Source organism: Eutrigla gurnardus, assembly GCF_963514095.1.
Source record: "Eutrigla gurnardus genome assembly, chromosome: 1".
In the NCBI taxonomy this organism is placed as follows: Eukaryota; Metazoa; Chordata; class Actinopteri; order Perciformes; family Triglidae; genus Eutrigla; species Eutrigla gurnardus.
The window spans coordinates 7,651,221-7,676,448 of record NC_139915.1 but is presented as its reverse complement, the minus strand read 5'-3'; the positions used below and the strand labels follow the sequence as shown (position 1 = coordinate 7,676,448).

At 42.0% G+C, this 25,228-nt stretch overlaps 1 protein-coding gene across 2 annotated transcripts in view; it reads right to left on the bottom strand.

Annotated features, from left to right (window-relative positions):
* The window catches only part of sbf2 (SET binding factor 2), an 80,352-nt gene that overhangs the window by 42,099 nt on the left and 13,025 nt on the right, over positions 1-25,228 (bottom strand). For both annotated transcript variants that reach the window (XM_084015702.1, XM_084015703.1), the window contains exons 2-6: positions 23,223-23,308; positions 7,067-7,204; positions 3,284-3,418; positions 2,800-2,910; positions 1,567-1,672 (exon numbers count right to left, since the gene is read on the bottom strand). In XM_084015702.1, the coding sequence (XP_083871828.1) occupies positions 1,567-1,672; positions 2,800-2,910; positions 3,284-3,418; positions 7,067-7,204; positions 23,223-23,308 (576 nt within the window). The remainder of the gene's footprint in view (positions 1-1,566; positions 1,673-2,799; positions 2,911-3,283; positions 3,419-7,066; positions 7,205-23,222; positions 23,309-25,228) is intronic.

Below are 25,228 nucleotides of genomic sequence, written 5' to 3'. Positions count from 1 at the left end.
ACAGCAATTTGCTACTTGTCTCTACAATACCAGGAGGACTGACAACAGATAAGTGGACACATATTTCCTGGTAAGATCAGAAGATATGCTGAGCCCTTTAATGTCTCTGGTCCAACATTAACAGTCTTTATTTACATATCTTAAACACAGCATTTCCCCTTGCCAAGAGTCGGAGGAATAGAATGACACCACTGTCATGTTTTAGGATTACCATAAGACTTAAAGCCAGGGGGTTAGCATAGCGTAACCTAGAAAGGGGGGAACACATCTCTCAACAAAATAAGAGGTTATATCTTGTTTGTTCAATCCGTGCAGAAATGTCAAAAGAATACGTTGTGGTTTTAATGTTTTCCACTGCATTATTCTCACACATTGAGGACCTTTCCAACTCACATGAATGTGAGCTGCTTCGAGGGCAAGTGGCGCTGCCTAATGTACGGAACTGATTAACGGAAACAGGCTTAGGAGGACCGACGGGCCACGGCTGGCTCTTTGTGTCAAGATGGCTTTGTTTTGTGTATCCAGATTGGCTACAAATGCATGACTTCCACGTAACCCCGATCACATGTGTATCGTGCAAGTACCCCCCATGTGCACATTCACCACCGCGTCCAAACAAACAGAGGATGGTGTTAATACACTCAGGACATAAAATCCACTCTGTTTTGAATCACATTCTTCTAATCAAATGAGGACAAATGAGGGCCAACTTTCCATTACAAATTTCAGGTGAATTATATTTCATTCCACTCTCTAACAGATGTACGCCTAGAGTTGCAAAAACGTGAAGTAAACCTTAGTCGTCTGAAATGACCTGGAAATCCCAAAATATCACGCGCAATAGCTCAGTTCATGATTTATGGCCAACCATCATTTTTCAAAGGCTGAGGAAAGTGATAGGTGCACTCTCCGAACACCATAAGTCATAAGTCATGGTCAATAGGGCATGTATTCCCTGTGCAAATCATTTACAGTTTCAAGCACTAACACATTGAGTAAACATGGCAACGTGAAAGCAGCAAACTGAATCAAATCTTGATCATGTGATCGCTCTGGCCCCTCGAGAAAAATCAAAGAAACCCTGATGGGACAAAGCAGAAAGCACGTAAGCTTGCCTCAGACACATTTAGTTCAGAATTAATCCACGTTCTTAATGGCTCATTGCTAAAGACTTCTGATTGAAAAAGTCCTACAGCGCAACAGTATAGCAGCATGTGACTGGCAAAGTAGAACGGAGCCTCTACACAATGTGAAAGGATCAAGACTGTGAACTATTTCACACACGCATTAAACCGCTTAATTTAAGACGATGATGCCAGTAGGTTAGGTGTGAGAACTGTCAAATTACAACAGCCAACGACACAAAAAGGCTTTCATGCAGACGTGACGACCCGCAGCAGGAAACGACTGTTTATTCACGCGCTTTAGCGGGATCCAAGCTCATAACAACGAAATGACGCGGCAGAGAGGCAGTTTTACAGTCACCGACCAGTCATGTCGTGACTAATTAAGTCTCTTCCTGTCCCATGAAAGCTAGTAAGTAGTTATCAGAGTGCCTGCACCCACCCAGCTGCTGGAAGAGCAGGGCGACACTTTTGCACGTGACGGGCAACGTGTCGTTCAGAGGCGTCTGGATGAGCTGCCGGTCTCCCGCTCCCAGGCTAAACAGCTTCTGTACAGGGAAGAAAAAATAACAGCAGAGGTCAGAAAACAGTCATGGTAAATGTTTACGGCCACCACTTCTTCAAGGCCGAGCAGCAACACAGCTGACAGTCATCCATTAAGATTTATAGTTGAGTGTACTGTGGCCGTATCAAATAAAGGAGAGAGACACTGCAGCCGCAGGACCGAATTAGCCATTTCATTGCTTGTCATTGAGCAAAAAAAAACAAAAAAACCCTCAATTACATGTTCACCAAAATACAAGTGGTGCAGCACACAGCTGGAAGGAATATCAAAGATTCTTATATTAAATAAATGTATATATAAAGATATTCCAGTGTGTACACTGGGGTTGACCTTTAAGACGTAGTAGATAATAAAAGTGAAGTGTAACAGTCAAGTGAAGAATGAAAGGTATGGTAGGGTGTCCTCTCAGATGATTCTTGACATACCTAGATGTTTAACTAGGTGCTGTAATGAGTCTGTTTCACTGCTGAGGTTCTGCCTCGGGAACCAGCCAAAATCTTCCCTCTTACAGCACAGTAGCCATCGATCAAAAGGGGAGTCTGATTTTTACCTGAGTGATGAGGATCTTCCCCCAGTGGCAGTTGGAAAACTACATTTCATTTGTTTTTTTCCCCAATGGTGTATGCCTGGTTCACTGTATGTATAGCCTCACCTTCTGATCATTAACCACCAAAATGGAGCAACATTTATTTTGTTTTTAAAGCTATGTAATAAATCTTGAATATATATTCCTCTAAACTGTTCAAAACACAATTTCAGAGCCGTGCTTTCTGTTGTCCCAGTCTAGACTGAGGCATTTTGCTCCGCGTAACATGATGGAAAATATGTATCAGAAATACTGCCTGCGGCTGGACAGCAATCGCTGGCACCATCTGAACATAGCATTCTTGATTGGCTGCACAGCAAACGTAAATCACTTTAGAAGCTGCACCACTGGGCCTCGGCCATTAGCTCCACAAACAATCCCTGCTTCGCAGTCGAAAGTGGCTGACATTAAACCTTTCAAGTGCTCTGGATCTGTGGCCCCCTGTAGGGAAACGGGGGGCCACCAGCAGTGAGATAGATGTCTCGCAGACTCCAGTAGCCCGCCTCGCTTCAGTGAAGGCTTACCTGGGATCCACCAGCAACAGGGACCTGGAATGTGAAGAGGTTGGCCACCAGACCCTCTAAAGGGAAATTCAGGTTATCGATGTGCACCGTGTAGATCAGACCCAAGCAACCCTGGAAGGACAACACATGGACACACACAGAGGACATCAATATGACCGCTTTCATGACATATTTGATGGCATTTCATTCTGATAGCACCTCAAGGCATGTAGGAACTGAAGAAGCTATTAACATGAATATCAAGGCTGCCCGTGTGTCTGGAGAGCCGGTGATTTACTCCGTCTGTGATAAAGAGATCAGAGGTGCTTATGTCTCATTCACTTTACTGAATTCCATGCTCAGGCCTACTTTACAGACAGCACGGAGCAGATCAGTGTCATCTCCAAATTGCAAGATGAAAGCGTTGAATTGACAAAAAAAATCCTTCTGAACAACGCAGAAAAATATTTTTTCATCAAGATTTAATCATATGGTTTCTCATTACCCGGAATATTTCGGGATAATCCAGCCTGGACACGAGAATGAGACTTTTTGGTGCAAACACTTGAGCCGGCTGGATCAGGCCATCCTCCTCTGCCTCTTCATCTTCGTCTCCATCAGCCTCAATATTCTTTGATCCCTGAAACATTAAAAAAAACAAAAAAAGCTATTCCAGTTGAAGAGTTCAACACAGTGCCATGGACATCAGACCATGAAATGTACTGTGGAGCACGCCAGCACTGCCGAGCTCCTAGTTGAACTTGTGAATACATCACGCGCTGCAAACTCACGTCTGGCAGTTGTTTGCTCATTCGCCAGCGAGAAGTGATGGTGGATGAAACAACTTGTGTACAAGTTTTACGAATGGACGCCCAACTTCGCCCAACATTTTCCATTTTCACTTAAGGGGTGAGTCATGAAATCGGCTTGAAAGTAGAAATGGAAGAAGGTGATTGTACTCAAAGAGCATCAAACCCCCCAAAAATCTTAAGAAACACTCCTTTTATCTTCAGATAGGATGCACACATTCAAAGTTTGGACTTTCCATTATCTCCTTTCCCCGATCCAGCACAGCTGCTCATCCCACTGGAGCCATCAATGAACAACACAGATCTTCTGAAATGACGACAGGGTTGATAAAGGATCTCACCGACAAAGAGACAGGATGATGGCTGCTCTCCATCCGAGAGTCACAACTCACACAGCGAACATCAGAGACGTAAGAGACAGCAGAAATGCTGACAAATGCACACTGTTTATTAATTACGATGATCAGCAAGACATATCATTTACAGCCAAAACAATATTCTTTATCGTAGATAAATAATGCTCATGTACGGTTTGCGTTATTGTGGGTAAATATATCACCAGAAATATCTACCTTCTGCCCATAATCACGACAAACTCCTCGTAGGAGCAACAGAACAATCTGGTTCTAATTGTCTCTACGGCGGATTCATATGCCCCATCAGAGCTCTAATACTCCAAAGCTCTCTGTGCTCATTCCTAACTAAAGCCCTTATCACAATCTGGTATATTTCTCCAGGCAGTGAAAACATGCCATAAGTGCTTCAGTATCTCGGGACCAAGGAGTATGGGATCAAAATATCTTGTTCAGAAGGGGGTCACATTTCACCATTATTCTTAGGATTTGGTTCAATTATTAGACATAATACATTCCTCCGCCGCCTGTCTGAAATCTCCCTGGACTCTGATTGAGTAGATAAAGCTGAGAGTAAAGACTGTTAATACTCCCTTACGTTTCCAGTAGATCCTCAGCGCCATACACCGAAATCGGAGAAGGTTTTTTGCAGGAACGTGATGTCGTACGAGGCCAAATATAGCATAGTGTGATACTTAACACAAGGCTGACAAAATAAGTGGTTTATCAAATTCAAAAGTCTTCATAATATTGTATTTATAAACATAAGGCGTACACGTGTCTTGGACAAGTGTGTTTTTGGCACGCGCCAAAACCTCAATAACTGCAAGCTGTAAAGTGCTAAAAGGTTTTAAAAAAGAGACTAAAACAAGTGTCTAATTTAAAACCAGAATTCATATTCTCTCCATGTATTCATGTTTTTAATACTTAAGCAGTGTAAAAGTGGCTTATCACAGCAGTACAACTGCGATGCATGAACACTTGACAAAGGGAAAACACCTGGAGAGCCTGTTAAGACGGCAGCAAGACAGCATCATGTCCTGTTTACTTCGAGTATTTCCCACAGCGATGCAAAAATACGTTTGATTATGCAGTGATTAAATAAATCCCTGTTGTTTATTCATTTTTAAGTTTGAAGTCAAGTACTAAACTAAAAACACTGATGCTCCAGTTCAGGGAAAGGGTTCCTATTGAAATCAGTTATTAAATGAATCAAAATTGAATTGGATTTCCAGTGTTTCTAATAATGCCTCCAACAAATATTATTATCTTGTTACATTTGATTGAGAGAGCAAACACAGCAAAAACACTCAAAATGAGTGAGATGAAATACGATAAATGTTTGCATATAAATAAATACTTCATAAATATCCGATACATTCTCTGGAACAATTTGTAATAAAACACTCATAGCCCTCTATTTTACATTAAATAATTCCACGAACATCATGCTGGGACCATAAACTCATGTTTACAGTGTTTACTGAGCTAATAGGTTAAGTAGGAAGTAGGGTCATCTTCTACTCTATACCATCAGACTTCTTTCTGCAGAGTCGCCCCCTGCTGGCCATTAGAAGGAAGGTAGGTTGACGGCTGCTGGTCTGCTTACTTTGTCCTGCAGACTGAATACAAACTTTATGCATGGAGTGTGTGAAACACAAAGCGTGTAGCCCTTTCTAACAGCTAGCCAGTCCCCAGATGACTTACAAGGACACCATTACCAAAAGAGTTCTTCAATGCAGCCAAGGGACCAGCTGGTGTTGGGCAATGAGAAGTCTGTTAGTAGGCCCTTAAGAAACCTCATAACATTTAACAACTGGGCTATTTTTGGTCATGTTCTGTCTTTGATGTGACAATTTGCCCTAAATCCTTCCGCCTGTGATGCTTTTTGGAAAAATGTGCCTCGTTGTGCAAACGGTGGAATGTTTGTGTAATTATGGTCCGATTCAAACAAACAAGCTGAGGAGGGAAGCTGATTGGGAACAGCATAAACTACTACAGTATTGATTCTCCGAAGTGACTTTTTGAACGCTGACACACATTTCTCGAACATGGTTGCATTTTCTTTTTTTTTTTGAGCTCCAAAGAAAGCTGACTGAACTGGAATGTGATTGGCGACTGCCTTCCACATGTGAAAGGATGTGAAGTCACAGCGGGCAGAGTGACACGAGTCATCTGAGGCCTCCAGCGAAGGGAAACACAGGGAAACAATTAGCCTGGTATTCTGAGAGGATTTGGCAGGGAGAGAAATTAACGAGATCATTCAGAAATTTAACGGTGATGCCGACGCCAAACAAATCTGTTCTAATCAATAATTGATGGGCTTTTTGAACATTTGCGCCGCATCAAAACTTATGTGCAATCAAAACCAATCTCGTGTGCATGAGTAAATCAAATGAACAATGCTGGAGGGGAGCGAAGGCCCATCTCCTCCTTTATAAGAGCATCCCTCAGCCAGCTCACTATTTATTAGCCGCCTTTTTGTCCTCTTCTAAATGCCTCAAATTCTGGAAGACATCACGCACACGACAGACATTCCTACGAGTTCAAAAACGTGCCAAAATCTGGGGGGGAAAAAAAGAAAACAATAAACCTTAAATGGAAAACAGACAACATTGCCCAACCGAGATATCCTGATGGCTTCTGAGAGTCACGAGAGACACACACAAAGATAAACCTCAGGCTCATCATAAGACCTGAGACCACTAAACTCGGGATTATCATTGCGATGATCTCACGAGGAGCCTCACAAGGAGGGCGAGACGCCTGCTGATCACAGCGATGTGTGCTTACTGATTTCACTACATCGTTAATGAGTCTACCACGGTGGCTCAGTCATTAGCGGTGTCATGTGTATAGCTGACATGGTGTTAGTATGTTTTCTAATGCTGCTCCTGTTTACTCCAACAGCTGTACAACAGGGGGCCTGGATGACTGAGATTGTCTGAGTTTGACCCCCCCGGATGGACTGAAAACATTCGTCCCAATGAATTCTGGGATGAGCTGCAGCATCCCGTGACTTTGACAAGGTTCAAGCAATTAAGAGAGAATCAACAAATGCATGAAAGAAAACAGGAAACGGACAGTTTAGTCTGCAAAAGGCCCTCCCGCTTTGTGCAGTCTTACCTGCAGGTTGACCTCGGCCTCGTAAAAAGTGAGACAGGAGCAGTAGTGTCGGTCTGAATCGATATCCGTCAGCACGACGGTGAAGAAAGTGGGTGATTTTCTCTCCCTGGACAGCCTCCAACCGCCTGGCTGGCAGAACTGAAACGATATCAAACAAAATACCCTTACATGAGAAAATTATGAGCGATTCACAAAACGTACATGAGATTAACACTGTGATAAAACTGTGTTAAGCTCTAATCATACAACAACGTTTTCATGAAGGTTGTCCAAGATTGTTCAAAACTCAGTGGTTATTATGTCCCCTGATGCCTTTGTGCTGCCAGTAACCCGTTTGAACCTTAAATGGGCATCATCATCATCATCCTACTGTAGCTAGTCTAATCCTAATGCCCCCACAGAGAGCGTGGACAGGACGTCCTGTTCCACTGCACCAATGGCATCTGCTCATCAGAGCGGGAAGTGGCGTGTTCACTATTTATTTTTCTTGAAAGTCATCAGCGAAGGTGCCGGGCCAAACTGCCTGAGCTCATCAACCATCACCGTTAGAGGAAACATCTTCAATACGATGGAAAGGACGGAAAAAAATACCCAGGAATCCAGCAAAATACCACCGTGATTACACTTTACAGCAGATTAAATGAAGGTTCCAACAATAACAATAAACATTTACTTACAATGTGTACAGGCTTTGAACAAAACTTTAACGGACAAATGGAAGAAACTTTGGGAAGAGCAAGTGAGGAGGGACAGACGGCCATGCAGGAGATGTGTACAGAATAACCAACAGTACAAAATTACAGTACAAGCAATGCAAATTAAAAAATATATACATAGAATGTACATATTTCATCACCACCAATTAACTTATGGTTGTCTGGATAGAATATGTGATAAGTATAATTGGCTGAGCTTTAGATACAAGTAAGTATAGCAGACTTTTACTCTAAAGTTTTATGATTCTCCGCCAGTAAGTTCTTGGAAAAACCTACCAGTTATTATTCTCCAAACACCGTTTCTTGAGAATTTAAGAAGCACACAAATCAACAATTATCGATGCATGACCAAACACAGCCAGCAAATTATGGGCACTTTGACTCAAAACACTGTTGTCATAATAAAAAGCCTAGCAAACTCCGAGGGCCAGTGGAGGTCTGAACCAATCCTGACAAAACATCTGCACAATGTGGAAAAAGATTATCCTTATCCTGTGTTCTCTAAGACTGTTAATCAGTGAACTGAATATCTGTAAAATCTCATAGTAACGTCCTCATGCAATAACTGAACTGACAAATTGTTGCTTTCACAAAAACATTTGACTTTATAAGCCAATAATAAAAAAAACATCCAATGTATGGTGGGTTCATGAAGCAGAATGAAAAATCATCTCAAAACAGGAAGGATTATAAGTTAATGACGGATATGGAGAAATGGATACATTATTATTTGAGAGACACATAAGAGAGCAGAACACCAGAATATTGGAGGGTGGGCATTTGGTCAGAGAGACGAATGTTTGTGTCTCGTCTCTGTTTTTGCTGGAGGCCAGACTGGCCTTGGCTCTGAAAACGCTGTTTAGTCTGCTCCTCAGAGGTTACACAGGGGATCAGTGGATACACGGAGGAAGAGGAGAGCCTGGGTGAAGGAGGGGCGGCTGAGGGCACAAACTGATGGATTGATGGATGGATCTGTGTACAGCCAAAGACAAGTATATACTGGCGAGGTAACGTCTCTTTGACAGAAAAACAGAGGAACGAGTAGGGATGGCGATGATAGAAATGTAAACCTCTTTCACACATAGCTCCCAGTAAATTACTGGGATGACCTTTCAGGTACCGCTACTGATTCTCAGTTTTTACGCATACGCTGCATTAAGGAATATTTCCATCTTCCTTGCTCCATTTGAAAGCACTTCCCAAGGCTGGCTCCAAACCGCTCCAAGGGAGGCTCAATGAAAATGGAAGTAAAAAATAATCCAATGGTAAATTGCTACATGACATATCTTACAGGGATGACGTAAACAGAAAAAAGGAAAACAAATGAGGGATCAGCTAATGTGTTAAAATGTGAAAAAATGCATCCCATCAACTTAACAGCGAGCATACAGACTGTAGGAGCGAGTCGGGGTTCAATGCCAGTGTTTGGAACTATACGTTGCTCCACGACGTCCGTTACGTCCCCTCTTTCTGATTACTTCAGAGGTCTATGAAAGTATCACAACTCCCTTTTTCAACGGCACTGGAGAGGAAGAGGGGGGGGTGGGGGGGGGGGGGGGGGGGGGGATTTGGCATGTTCAACCTGGAGGTTGCGACCAGGATGCCACCATCATACAGCAGATACAATAGCTTGCGGAAGTCTGTTAAACCTGCTTTGTGGTGTAATTGTGCGTGTGTCGGTACAAACTCAGGCCAGACAGGACTCAAGGACAAGTGCAGATAACTGTGATCCTGTCCCAAACTATTCCAACTATGCCATTCATTGTTGTCAGAGAAAGAGATAAACAGCTTCGGGACCGCAGCGCCCCGAAGATCACAGGTATAACATCCTGTGTGTGTGTGTGTGTGTTGTACTGCTGTATGCATGTGTGAGAGAGGGACTGACTGTAAGGGAAAGCGACATGCAGAGAGCACGAGGAGGCGCGATTAATTGACTTCCTCCGATATTAAATCACTGTTTCCTTTACGTCGTTATCTCGCCTGTAGGTCCGCAGAAAAACACTTGAGTGCTGGCGCAGGTTCAAAGACACTTCGGGGAGTTCAGTGTTTAGTAAACTTCACTTTATCCAGGGACCCCTGCATCCAGACAGACTACAGACACCATTTCACATCCAACTTATGGCTGTCTCACTAAAAGATGAAGGATCGTCTTGCTTACACATTTTAGCTGGATGCTAAGGACTTTATTTTTCACGCAACATCATGTGTTTATGGCCCTCATTTTCAGTTTGTGTCTACAACACGCGAGTATGTGTCTGACCCCGAGGTGTTCACATACGCTGTTTGCTTTGGGAACAAACTATTTGAAACAAGCTGAGTGCCCTGATGCTTTCGGATTCGGCCCTGCTTTTCTGCAACATTCGCAAAAGCAGGAAAACACAAGCACTTTGTTTTAAGATCCCACTTGAAAACATTGATATTAACACATGCTTTAGTCCGAGGGGGCAGAATGGATCAAAGATAAGATATTTAAGATGTTAAAAAACAATCAAGAGGGGAAGCAAAAGAAATTCCTTCCAAAAATGGACCAAAGTCTTCAAAAGAGTGATAACTACAGGGGGTAAGATACAAGCCTTTAAGTGAATTTATGTCCTGCTGTGCTATATTCTGCAACCACAGTTAATGGCAACGAAACACATTACCAGGACGCAGCCGAGCTGAGGGAAGAACAAGTGAAACCAACACAAACTGTACCGTACATTCAGCTATTAGTTGGCAGAAACCCACTGCAGTGTGACAGGTGCAACGGTCAACAAGTAGGAAACATAGCCTTTTTACAACACACACACACACACACACGCACACACACACACACACACACACACACACACACACACACACACACACACACACACACACACACACACACACACACACACACACACACACACACACACACACACACACACACACACACACACACACACACACACAGCACAAGGAAAGGACACCTCCTATAACCGAATTAGACCGCAGTCAAGTGACAAAGGAACTCCGAGACACACTTGCTGTATTAATGTCAAAGCCGGGGAAACTGCCGCCCACCAGCTAAACCTCCTGCATCACATCATGTGCTGCCGCCTGGTATGAACCCAGCTGCACTATGATTCACCTACACAGCCAGTGACACCGGAGCTGCAGTCTGACCTGCTAAGCATCGCCGCAGCTAAGCGGAGAGCTCGCAAAGGCCGCACCAATGAAAATGAAAACAAAATGAACACACGGAGGCTTTGCCGTACAGGACAGAGCCGCGTTCTTATACTGAGACAAGACATTAAAAGGGCGGTCAGGCCGGATATAACTGGGGCATCAGCCATTACTAAATATGACTCAGGACAAAGAGACAGTTAGCTTTGCCTTTCTCTGGTATGATACAGCTGACACGCGACTGGAGGATAAATTGTTTTGTTATTACACCAACATCTGAGAGACCCATATTTAGGGATAATACAAACAGACTTCGAGGGGTCATAATACTGTTTAAGAGTTCCTGTTACCACAAATGAGCTCAATCCCACAAATCCTTTCAAAAAGGGGACTTATTTCATAATTTGGGCGTTACACAAATGAAATCATACATCAAAGTTGTTTAAAAAAAGTCACATGTGCGTAGACAGAGTTGTCTCCTCGGATATGATCATTTACAACAATGACCTAGACTTTCCACATTACACGATGTTGCATGGAACGAAGAAGCATTATAGAAAATGTGGGACAGTCATGAAATAAATAACATAAAACATTCAACATACAAACCAATCAAACATGATAAAAGTGGTGTCCATTTATGAAGATTATCTTGCTGGAAAAAAAACATATAAACTTTGTTTGCCATAGAGCTTATTTTCTTTTTGCAGCAATCCAAACTCGAGAGAACTAGTGCAACGATAAATTCCAGACTTAGCCTACGAGCAGCACTCTATTACCAAAAAATCCACCTATAACCTTCATCAGTACTAGTGAACTGTAGACGGAGCCTGAACCTGAAGTCACCGTCAAGACAATGTGGCAACAGATGTGCACAACACTTCAACAGCCCTCTTCCTTCTTCTTCCCCCATTCATGTAGAAGAGTCGCATGCCAGGAAGACAACAGAATGTCGGGACAGTGAAGAGTGAGGTGTCAGGGAACAGAGAGGGACCGGCCGGGGGTGAGGAGGTCAATGGCGTGCTGCCTGCTTTATCAGGTCAGCGGACAAAACAAGCAGAGACGGCTGCTCCAGTAGGGTGGGTTTGACGCACAAACACCCCCCTCTTTAGCTCGAGGTCAGCATGGTGACTGTCAAGAAAATGACCATAATAACACTGATATCCGAATTGTATTCAGCAGTTGCAGTGTTAATTTGCTGCGCCAACGCGTAGCTCCATCACTGAGCGCAGCGCTGAGATGGCATCCACACTCCGCTATCATTCCTCAACTCTGCTTCCCCACTGTCACCAAAACTTCTGGTTTCCCTTTGCTGATCTGTTATGCAATACCCAGCACATATGGTTAATTTTAGAGGTAGATATTTTTAGATGACTGTGATGGACCACAGTAATTCCAAAAAAATGTCTAGTCAAGCAGGACAGGAAGAGTCATCTCGCAAATATGGCCAACTATACTATACACAACATTACAAGCTTCATAAATGCCATATGTGTCGGAAACATAATACCTGAGAGAGAACCTACAACAAGATGTATTTTTAGTTTTTTTTTGTCATGCAAAGTCCAGCAACAAGCAACTCTGTTGACCCCCCCCCAACATCAGATTTTTTCACTTCAGGGCGAATACTTTAGTAAATTTCAAAACATAGCATAAATTAAAAACATACGCCCAGATCACCACATGCAATTTGAAAACAGAAATTCATGAAGAGCAAATAAGAACAGGACCCTTTAGGGAATCAGTTGTTCCTTTTTCTTAAATCAAATCCCCCTGTCAACCTCAAACTAAAACAAAAACTGGAGCATGTGATGGTGACAGCTGTCATGAAGGTCCCAAACAATGAGCTTTATTATGTCTCACTTTTGGATAAAAGTAAGTGAACAAACACCAAATCTTCCAAGCATGCTCAAGTTGAATAACAGTTCAGGCTCAAATATGTTGGGGAAATATAGTTAGGACTCTAAAAGTTCCCTTTGAGAATCCAAGAGAAAGTCCATGAATTTTCCCGGTACTGTTTAATAACAGGTTTTCATTGTTAAACTTCCAATAAATTCCCTCATCGCTATGACGAAATCTGTCAAAGTGATCTGAGCAGAGCAGTAAGTTCAACAGTGTATAGCTCACGGCGTTCATTTAAAAACAATCGAAGGCTTCTGCTCAAGAAGGAACCTGTCTGTCATGTGTGAGCATGCCTTCTTATTAACTGCATTAATCCTAGCCAGAGATTTTTGTCACAAAAATGTGATGTCAAAGCCATGTACAGAGTTTCACAATTCATTGATATTAAACAGAAATCTGGCAAGAGAGCGCGGATGGCTTTGCACGGTTAGCCATTACCAATTTAGTTAAAGTGTTAGTAGATAAGTGACAATGACAAGCAAGTACAACACATGTTATGTTGCAAGTGGATAACCAGACTCTTGGTAAGATCCAAAATAACAGTCAAGCCAGTAGCCAGCAAGCTGTAAAAGAATTACAGACCGTGTACAATTTCTCTCCCAAATCACAACAGACACCAACAGACCATAACAACCTCTTCTGATTCTGGCATTCATGGCAGCCACGGTGGAAAAACACTTGTCCTACTTCGGGTTTTACCTGGACTTAACCTCGGACATTTAAAGTTCATGGAATAAAGGACGGAGACTTTTGGAAGGAATATTTACTACAGCAGTTTATAAGTTTGCTTCTAATTAGTGATGTTAAAAAGGAGAACTGAGCCATATCTTACTAGAAAATCCACCTAAGTGACTATTATTGCATCAGTGCAACTTGAAAAGTCAAACTGCAGAATTCTCCTCCCATATGTCATCTTACTCTGCACGTGAGCCTCCCCTGATAACTAACTTTCTGACACGGCGAAGAGCTGCGTTTGATTTAAGCTGCCCTTTCGCCCTCCAAAGTACCGCGACGCCTCTACGGGATGCAGGCTCACATCTGGCCTCCAACCCCACACGGACTGCTGCTGTGCATCTGGCCTTCGAACACTTCACCTGCTCCTGCATGTCTGAGACCGGGCCGTGGGTGTGTACGTATGGAGCACAATGTAAGGCCTCTAATGCTCCACACTGAACACAGTGTTCCCAGGTCAGATCCGAGGCATTCATTTTGACTGTATCACAGGGGAATTCAGTTAAACCATACACAGTGGCTTTATGGAAAGCTGTTAAATTTCATACATGCCATAAACATGTATATTCTTGGCACTTCAACTAATTTGGAGCAGAACTTTGGTAATTTGTCGACCATACCTTTTCTTTTATCAGTGAGGAGTTCACTACCAAGCCTCTTTGAGTTGTTGAAAAGCGCTATAAATAACATATATTATTATTATTATTACCACATTGCTACAGTTTTTTCCCCCCATCAGCTGACGGAAGGTAAACACGGTTGTTTTTTTTATTTTGTCCGTGAAAAAGGTAAACATGAACATTCAATCCCTTTTCTGAGCACATGGTGTGATGAATGAAACAGCAAGGTAAACAGCTTTGTCCTGAGGTTGTCGATCAGTACAATGGCTGTCCTGCGTCAGACAGCTGAGCCCCGGCCTTTGGAGCGCAGTTAGATAATGGCTGATAATGACCTGCCTGAGGAACAGGTGCTTCCTCCACCGCCTTGTGGGGGCCCTCGATCATACATTATTCTCACTACCGCCTTAAATAAGCTGCGTTCAGACCACAACACCCTCTGTTCCTCTCCTGGATGTTACACTAATGCAGTGTGAGGAGTCAATGTGAGTCAGCCCTTTCTCACAAAGCTTTGCACACAAATGTTTTGTGTCCGGACACGTATTCATTCAATGATTAATATGTTAATACAATATTTTCTGCTCAGAAAGACACACAATAAGCTCGTGGATGGGGATGCGTCTACACTTGCATTTTAAACATGGCAACCGTTTCTTTGAAGCTTCACAGATGACATTTGAAAACTGTCAAAGTGAGTCAGAAGTATCTGAAGACTGGACTGAAGTGGACTCCTTGGTGGGTTTCATGCAGGTTCTTAGTTTTAGGGGGCTGAATGTTAAAGTCCCAGTTCATAAAAAAAGGAGAAGTGATTACTGACACTGTAAATGCTTCCAATACAACAGTTATTTCTCAGAAATAAAAACGGGTACAAGACGTTGCATTACTTCTGTAGTTGGTTGGTTAACTACGTTTTAACACTTTTTTTTACTGTCAAATCAGAGCTGGGTAGTCACAGACTGGGACAATATAGCCATACGTTTGGTTCAATAGTGACTCTGAAATGCCTGCAGTCAGCCTCCAGAGTCCACACTGCTCCACACACACCACAAACATTCTTAGAGCCTCACACATGACAAAAAAAAGTAAATGGATAATAGCGATGTAATGTATTGGCTAAGACTTAGAAATCCAAATATCCAGCCCATGTTAATAAGATAACCTGTTGTCAGGAGGCGACACTCAGCAGTCTCAGCGGACTGAAGTCAGGACCACAAGGAACCGGTACAACTGAAAAGTTGTTGGCGAGGCCTGTTGAAGAAGCTCCTGAACATCTGCATGCATCAGGTGCTGGACGTTTTGAGGGAAATTCCTACAAACTCCAACAGACATTTAATATATGAAGACAACGATTATGTGGATTCCACAGTTACAGTATGTGAGGAGCCACCGGCCCCGGGGTCAGCAGCAGTCTGTATATTTTAACTAGCAACATTCTCCAGGAGCCACTTAGTGGAGAGCGCTTTAGACGGGAGGGAGGAAATATACCACACAGCTGAGGCATCCCAAAACTATGCTCTTGGACATGTTCACCTGACTCCTGGCACCATGTTTCTTGCCCAGTTTCTGTGAGTGAGTGACCTGTCATGCAGTTCTTCGTTTGGACTCTTTGGATTTGTCTAAGCGGATATGACAAAATAACACATGAAGTTGTCCCCAAACGGTGACATATATAAACAATAACGCATTAAGACAGAAAGCTTCTACTGTATTTAACCTATACGTTTGAGTCGGTTCGCTCTCCGGCGTTCTGTGGCTTTATTTCATCCTGTGTATTCCCATTTCCTGGTGAGCTCACAGTGCTTTTCAGCATGGAAAGTCCTGCTTGCCTGACAGCTCCAGCTTTGTTTCCTGATGTGTTTAGCTTCACTGGCACACGAAGCATTGATTACTCATGTGTGGATCTTCCTGACAAACACATGATCCCATCCCCCCCCCCCCCCCCGCCCCCCCATGGCTGGAACGGCATCCTGCTATCTGGAATGCACTGTTTAGTTCTTCTCCCATAGTTTTTACAAACATCACAGGAACGACGTGCAGCGCGACATGTCAAGTTATGGTCACTTGAGTCAATCCGTCAAGTGGTGCAATTAGGCTGCATTCTTTCACCTCACTGCGGTTTGGCACCGAGCCTCCGACTGACTAACCGAGGCTGCTGGTTATGAACAGTGCAGTTGAGCTTTGTCACGATTTGCTCGTTCAGCCCCGCAGAACGAGGCCAGATGAATAATCCTCGTAGCAATAAGGAAGATTTCTTCATAACGGCACCCTGAGGTATCCTTTGTCTGAGACGACACATATTTAAAAATGTTTCTGTTTGAACTTCCAGCAGACATACCAACTGCCCACGTCGTTTACACATTTTCTGAATAACTCGACCATCCTTCCCGGAAACAATGGGCCACCTTCCTCATTATAGCAGGGATTTAGGGGGGAAAATGAAGCGGTTCAAGAGGTCAACGTTCTAGACGGTTCTAGAGAAATGACACATGTTTACAGACTGGTCAAGTCAAATTCCTTCATCAGAGGAAGTTGGGCTCCAAGGACATTTCACGTCAACAATTTTTTGGTCTGAGGAAAACACGTACGCCTGTAAGCTGGCATCACGTATACATTACTGTATCTGTGTTTGTTGTCGTGCAGCAAGCCTTTGCAATTGCAGTGTACGCATTTCCAACTAGCCTTCAATTAGCTTACTGTACTCGTGATATATTTCTAATTGACCACTTTTGTGTTGGGGTGGAGGGTTGAGGGATAATTTGAAGAAGCAATTAACAAAGAAATGAACGGATTACATAGGAAGGGATAAATAGAAAGGGATAATGTGTTTGGAAAACATATAAAAAGGCACTAACAGCAAACTGATCCATGAAAAGCAGCCGGTTGGGGATTTAACATTCTGAATATATTTTTGACAGTAGCAAGACATGGAGAACAATGACATTCTCCTCCTCAAAATGATAGATTGTCGAGGAGCACAGACGTAGTGCCTGTGTCGTCACCCGCGGTTTGGAGGATTGTTTGGAGGACTGGATTTGGGTTTACCACTGACCGCCATCTTGGCAGTTATCGTGGTCAGACAATTCAAATCTTGGTTAAGTGCGGAGAAGTCTCAGTGGAGCTGTGAAGGGACGAGAGGGCAAAAACCACCGTGTCTCAGACAGTGCAACAAACCGACTCACCATGTCTACCACCAAGACAGACATGGAAAATTGAATTAGCTTTTGAAACCGTTTTTCTTGGAAAGCATATTGACTTTTTAATTAAAGAGACCTTAAGACTGAAGAATGGCCATTAGTGGAGCTGCATCTTAAAACACTTCCTTATTGGCTCCAGGTTTCTGGCCGCTTATATAAATGTCTTTTCTCTCAGTAACAATTACGGCCACCAGCATATACATTATCCGAGCAAGCAGAGGGACAAGAAAGCAAATGACCGGCGTGGTATGCGGTCAGAGAAACAACTCTGCTTGCCCTAGCCGACCGAGTGGAACAGAAAACCCACACCGCGTCCTGTGTTGGACTGGACAGGGACAGCATTACTATTGTTGAAGGCTGCAGCGTCTCGCCCACGGCCACAGCATGTGAGACTAAAGATAAAGCACTCTTGAATATTACGACAGGGAGATCCACTGTTTTCCTTGTCAACACCTGATGGTAAACTCTGAGGTGAGGTCAGGTCGTCTTCAGACTTAGAAAACAAACAAGAGAGATACATACAGCAGGGACAACATGCGGCCAATGAAAGGTCAACCTCAAACTGCTGACCGAGTTCTTGTTCTTTTTTTAAATGTCTGACCTATATAATTGGTTTACTTGGTTGATAAATAGAAATGTAACAATTGCACTAATAAAAACAAATTATAGCCGTAGAAAAACACAACACAATGACACACAATTAAATCAAATGGTTATTTTCATCATTGATAGTCTGGCGATTATTGTTCAATTAATCACTTAATCATTTAGTTTATGAGATGTCAGACAAAAGAGGAAATTGCCCTTTAAAAGTGATCAAATTGCTTGTTCTGTTGGACCAACAGTCGAGGTGAAGTGTTATCACTTGGCTCTAAGTGATTCGTGGCATTCAAGCAGTTTTCCATTTGACTCCCTGTGCCGCTGTCTTTAACACATTAGAAGAGCAGCACCTCAAACCAAGTTTTCCAGAAATGTGAAGATTTGTAGATCGATAGTCTGAGGAGACGTTTTGGTTTAGCTGCTGGGGAACATGACTGTAGCGGAGACAGAGGGAAGGAGTCTGCTGACCTAGTGTTGACCGCAGGCTTCACGCTGAACTTTGTGGTTCTTTAGAAAGAGTTTGACCTCTCGGGCAAGGACGTCAAGACATGTCTCTTCACTCAACACACACAGACAAACAGTCTCTCTGTGTGTGTGTTTGTATACACATATACAGTACATACAGTAAAGATATACATTTTTCACAAACACATTTTCTTTGATTTTAAATGTAAATGTATCGAAGACTGTACACATGAATCTGAAATGTAACTTTGTTTTTAATTAACAATCGTATTAATATTGTTTTTGCGAACTCTTTTGGCCATGACCGTGACAGCCCTCACACACAACTTTACTATTTTTTTTATTACTTTTAACTGGGTGTTTTACAAAGTTTCCGATGAAGGCAGTTTAAAAAGGATCTGTTTTTAAACCCAAACTCAATTTGTTTTATGTAGCATATTGCCTCTACTGTGTTAAACAACAAAGTATGCAGGTTTTATAGAGGCGAAGTTAGCAATAACATTTATAACTCGGTTTGTAAATATAGTTGCTAAATACTTGCAATGAATAGCCCATTAAACATGACAGAAACCGGCGTCTAAAAGAAATAAGAGCACATGAGGGAGAAAGGAATAACAAAGGAAGAGTCACCTACAAATCTACATTTGACACAAATACAAACAGCGGATGTCGGAGACATTCATGTAATCCACAGACATCATGCTCGTAATTAAACAAGCCAACTCGGGAATTAAACAATTCCAGGCATTCCTTTGGCATTCGTGTGGCACATTTGTTAACAAAAAATAGGATATGACTGGCTAACTTAGAAAAAACTAAATGTTTTCCTCAAATAAGAGGAGCATGACGAGCATGTCGCAGTGAGGCTGCCGTGCTAGATGCTCAAACAGTAGAAAATCAGTAAAACTCTCTTTACCACAAGGAGGGAGGCAACCATATCCCCCTCAAGTATAGGAAGCTAAATCTAATAATAACATACAAACAGCCCCAATTTGTTGTCCGTGTAATCATTAGATTAAAGTTCAGGTCAACCTTATTGTCATTGTTATTCTTTTTAGCAGAGCTCAGCTACTTGTGTCGTCACGTGACCCACGTCCTGCTCGTCGTAGTAGCTCCAGAGGAAAAAGAGGAATGAGAACAATACGAGTCAGAATCAAGGAAACCCTGCAAATGATTGTGGAATAAATACTTTTCTTCGACCATTGTTCTGAAAAAACTATTTTTTTTACACTACCTACGCTTTTTTTCTGAGACTGCCTCTTCCACACACTCAAAAAGTTTAAATAGCCTTCATTTAAATTAGATTGTTTTATTATTGTTTTACGTTTAATTTAATTCTGCATTTAAATGTGTGAGAATCGCTGTTTTGTTTTATCTATTACTTTTACTTGATTTAAACTGTCCCAGTTTACATTAAATATGATTTTTTTACATTGTAACTTTTACCTCTACTGTATTTTTTTGAGGTAGGCATAATTAAAAACCTCCTACGTGACGACTACCTGAAGTAAAGTCAGGAGTGTTTACAGTACAGTGCGATTTCTGTGGGAGAGGTGATGGAAATGTACTAGGTGCGCAACTTACTGAACTCCTACAGACCTGGTTCATTCACAACAGATGAGGATCTGAGCTGGTTCCTATCATCATCACTTGCTTGAAAAGATTAGAAACACATTTTTCCTAGCACAAGTTGTAAACGCTGTTTTTTTCTTGGTGCATTCCTCATCTGTGGTTATTTAGTTTGCTGGGGGCCTGTTGTGACCACAAAATGCTTTTCGTGCTCAGCTTCATCCACTGTTTTTTACAGATGTGTTCCTTAGTGTTTGTAAATGAGTCATTTTCTTTTTCTTTTTTCATGGAGTAGAGAGAAAATCTGCAAATAATAATGGTTTACATACCAGCTCAAAACGGAGCCAAAATGCAAATTGCTTCGTGGGGTCTGTTAAACACTATGGTGTATCTTCATTAAAGCTTCAAAGCTGGAATTTCACTCATTTGGCTCTCAACCAACATTTGTCACACACCACATAGTAGGGAAGCAAATTTCTGGAACAACCCCCTCTTTCCCGTCCTTGGTCATCCTCTGGGCGCTTTTTTTTTAAGAGGAAATAAAGCTCAATCTTGTTCAGCATGTTATCCAATATCCTACACTACATATAGTTGCATCTCAGAAGAACAGTTTAAGCAAATATGTGGGGTATTAGCCAAAAAAAAAAAAAAAAAAGATTGAGCATTGAATACATCCTCTTGTTTCAGCTCGGGCGTATCGCCATCGATGAGAAACATCATTCCTGCTATCTTTGCTCTCTTGGGATTGCAGTGTGTCTCAATTTCAGTCCAGGCTGACACATAATGAAGAAGCATTGGGGGGGATCACTTCAGCGAGATGGAATACAAAAAATGCACCCACACCCACACAGGCACAAAAGAAGATGGTATGCAGGTCCTCAATGACATCTGGAACCACTGAGCCAATATATTTAGCTGAACTTGCGGGAGTGTTTCTATATTTAAACTCTATGAAATGAGGATACTTGAGGGATGATGCAGAGTCAACCAAAGGTTAAAAACCAGTGCTAGGGTTTCCGCCTCATATTTATTAAAAATAAATTCAGTCTCCAAAATTCTACTTGACACTTTGTCTGGACAGGATGTACTCTAATATTTCATAATTTCACCAGTACTGTTTGTTGGTGTAAACGAGCCCTGTGCTCCGCTCTATGACACACCACTGCTCATCTCTAAGCAATAACTCACAACAAGACACTCTTGATGGCCACCAACAGACTCCGTGAGCAACACAGGAAGATGCCTGCATGCCACTCAAACCGCCCACTCACAATTTGTCTATTTGTGCTGGAAAGACAGCCTGACGACTCCTAAACATCTCACATGTTGCCTGTAGTTTAGATAAGTGATCTCCATTTATCTTGGCTTAGATATCTTACCAATATTATGCAACTTGCTGGCCTCAACACCTTCATCACTCCATATATATATATATATATATATATATATATATATATATATATATATATATGTGTGCTTTCTAGTACTTTCCAAGTACTTGTATTAGAAGTCATTTTGCTGTTCTTTGGTCGACTGCCAAAACCATTGTGCTTAGTCATTAAAAGCTTATCTTCGGTAGCCAATATAAATGAACACAAACAGATATAACCCAGGCGCTCATGTCCTGTGCAGTATGAGACTGTTAACTGGTAATGTTGCGCTCCAGATTGACAGTTTTCCAAGAGTCCTGATAAGCAAATATTTGTCCATCCATAGCATTGTCCATATAAGGATAACAGACCCCCTGTGACGCCGTCAAGGCAGGGACAGAAGCAGCTAGTCCCTTAATTTTCCTGATAGCAGGCTGGACATTATGTAAAAAAGGATTCTGTTTCCAATTAGGGAGCGTGTAAAGTGTTTAAAACAAACAATGATTATGAATTTATCTAAAACAGGAAATGCCAATATCTGCTGCACAAGCTCCAAAGGGTCAATATGTTGTACAAACATGAAAATTCCCTGGGGTATAATCTGGCATTTTTATGAGACAAATATTTCCTATTTTATGCAGAAAACATTCTCAACAAACAAATCAGGAAGCTGGTAATCCGTTTGTACACTCTGCTCGTGTCCTTGTCACTATTTGCAGCACGAGGTGGTACCTGCAGCCAAATCAGGTTCACAGGTAGTCCAGCTCCTCCAGGGTTCACATCCATATGTCAGGTCACAAGAAGGTTTGGGGTCCTGAGGGTGGAACGTCCTCACAGCCCAGCACTGCGCAGCTCCTTTGGCTTTCGCCAGAGAATACCAGAATTGGCAGGTCCACCAGATCCTCCTGGTGCAGTGGGTCCTAGGTTCCTCCTGGTGCAGTGGGTCCTAGGTTACTCCTGGTGCAGTGGGTCCTAGGTTACTCCTGGTGCAGTGGGTCCTAGGTAACTCCTGGTGCAGTGGGTCCTAGGTTCCTCCTGATGTAGTGGGTCCTGGGTTCCTCCTGGTGCAGTGGGTCCTAGGTTCCTCCTGATGTAGTGGGTCCTGGGTTCCTCCTGGTGCAGTGGGTCCTGGGTTCCTCCTGGTGTAGTGGGTCCTGGGTTCCTCCTGGTGCAGTGGCTCCTGGGTTCCTCCTGGTGCAGGACAATGCTTGGCCACATGAGGCTGAGTATGTAGGCAGGTCCTGGATGACTTATGACATTGATACCACTGACTGGCTCTCACATTTCCCCGACCGAAATCAAATGGAATACCAATGTATGTATCGGTGCATTCGGCGCTATACGAAGTAACACCACAGACTGACGCCCTGATCTAGGTCTGGGATGAGATCCCCCAGGAAACCATCAACTCATCAGGAGCAGCCCAGACATTGTCAGGTATCCATATAGGCAGGCGAGGACCAAACACACTACTGAGTTGCTGTAATGAGATTTGTGCAAGTTGGATTAGCCTGTGATTTAAATGGTTACTTCCATGTTCAGTGTGATTTTGAATCCAACCCTCAGTGGGTTGATGAATTTGGTTTCCATTGACCATTGTCAATGGTAAATTATGCAATGAAAATCAGTAAAGACTTTCAACTTCAATCAATTGTTCATCAATAAAAGCGTGATTTCAGTGTTCCCTTAAATACCTTTGAGTACCTTTTAATGTTAAATCTCTCTATCTCTTCTGGAACTTTTATAAATCTATTTCCATCTTTGGATTCTTGAGTTTCACTTTCAAGAGTGTACATGTGTTCAGATATTTAGAGTTTATACTGTAGGAGGCAGCTATCACTCACCATCTCCACCCCCTGAGGAAACGCCGTTCCCTCCCAGTCCTTCTTGGGGAATCGCTGAATGATCTTTCCACATCCTTCCCCTGAATCTGCAGATAAAAAGACACGAGGAGTTGTTAGTCAGAAGATCATGGCATGTCGGACTGCATGTTTTTTTAGGGAGAAACATATCACCAATCATAAATTAGCCAATTAATATTACTAGTAACATAATATATAGAACTGATTAAGTTTTCTCAGAGGATTGCATCTCGGAGTCAATATTTCTGATATATATTTAGTTTTCTCTTTCAGATTAATCCTGACTAATCCTGATTAATCCTTATAGTAAAGTAATGGCAAAAGATGATTAAAAAAAAACAAAGCACAAGATGGTCTGAACAGATTGTCTTGCTCTCAACTGTAAATTTCACTTACTGTCCAATCTATTTATTAGGTTTGAGTCAATATGACAACATCAGAAAACAGCAGAACAAAAATAGTATAATTAAATAGAGTATATAAAAAATTTCAGACCATAGAAGGCCTCTGGAAGAAAATAAATGGGCATGGAGTATGAAACAGCCTGTGGTTTCACAACTGCATATAGGTTTCCTGTTTGTCCCTCCCTTTGAGAAAGTCATCCATATACTTCCACAAACTCGCTACTAGGAAGTGAGAAATTCACAAGAAAATAGTTTCTCTTGTATTTTAAGTTGTAAAGACAAATTGTGAAAAGCTTAAATTGAAACAAAACAACCTAAATGTGCTGACGGAGCAAAATCAAATGCACCGCTGGAAGGAACAGTCAAAGAGATCAAAAGAACAAAGCAGAAAACATCAGTTACTGCCAATCAATGGATGAATTACATGGGTTGGATTAATGAAGACCCTCCAGGAATTTGCACAGTTATTGTTGAAATATCTAATGTAAATGCATCCAATCAATGTGTTTTTTGCACAAGCTTGCAATTCTGTCTATATCCCATATATAATTTCTGCAAAAAAATTAACAATGTTTTCAAATGCTTCTAATCACCACAGTGAACTGCTGTAATAAGGAAATTCAGAACCACCGGGACGATGGCAGGTGAAACAATGTCAAACATCTGCCTCAACAACTTTATATTCACATGACAAATGCTGAAGAAACAGGAACTTCGTCAAAAGTCGTCCTCTCATGCACCCAGACTGCAGTAGCTTGTCCACTTTAATGTGAAGAAGTGTGTTAAAACAAGTTAATAAGTTGCTCAATAGACAATGAACATGTTGGGTGTTCTTATCTGTACATTTAGGTAAGTTAAAGTAAACAATGTTATTTCAAAACTGTTTTTTTTGTTTTACGTAAATTACAGTTAATGAACACCAGATACCATAAATCATTTTTTGTGTGCATTGCGGACAATCTTAAACATTAATGCTGTTTAACAAATAATACGCTCCAAAACAATGTCAGCACACATTCTGTACATTTTTTTTCCCTCAGTCATCATAAAACGACTCATAGTAACATCCTACTGGCACAGATTGGCTCAAGATGTGTCAGGAGGATTGCAGTCAAAAGTGTGAGAAATGGAAATTACAACACCGGCACAAAGAAAGGCCTTGTATTTTTTATTTTGTGATAATGAGGCAGAGTGGAAGTTAAACCAAAAGGCACAAAGAGCAACCTTAATACAAAGTGTTGTTCGTTCATGTACAGTATATATAATGTTACATGAAGGTACACACTTACAGTATGTAGTTGAGACACAGCTGGATACTGATCTATAGCAGGTGGAGCGAACACACATTTGTCAGTTTGACCATCGAAAGCTTTACCAGGGAAATAAACGCTCTCATAGATTCCCCTCAGGAATCCATATGGCTGAGTATTGCAAAACACTTGGATGCAATAATTCATGTCAACATGAGTGCAAACATAAAATAATATGTATTTAGGATTTGAAATATGACTGCAGTGTTATTTAGCAATCTGGAGAAACGACTTAATGGGAATTTTATCTAATTTAGGAAAAACAAATCCTCAT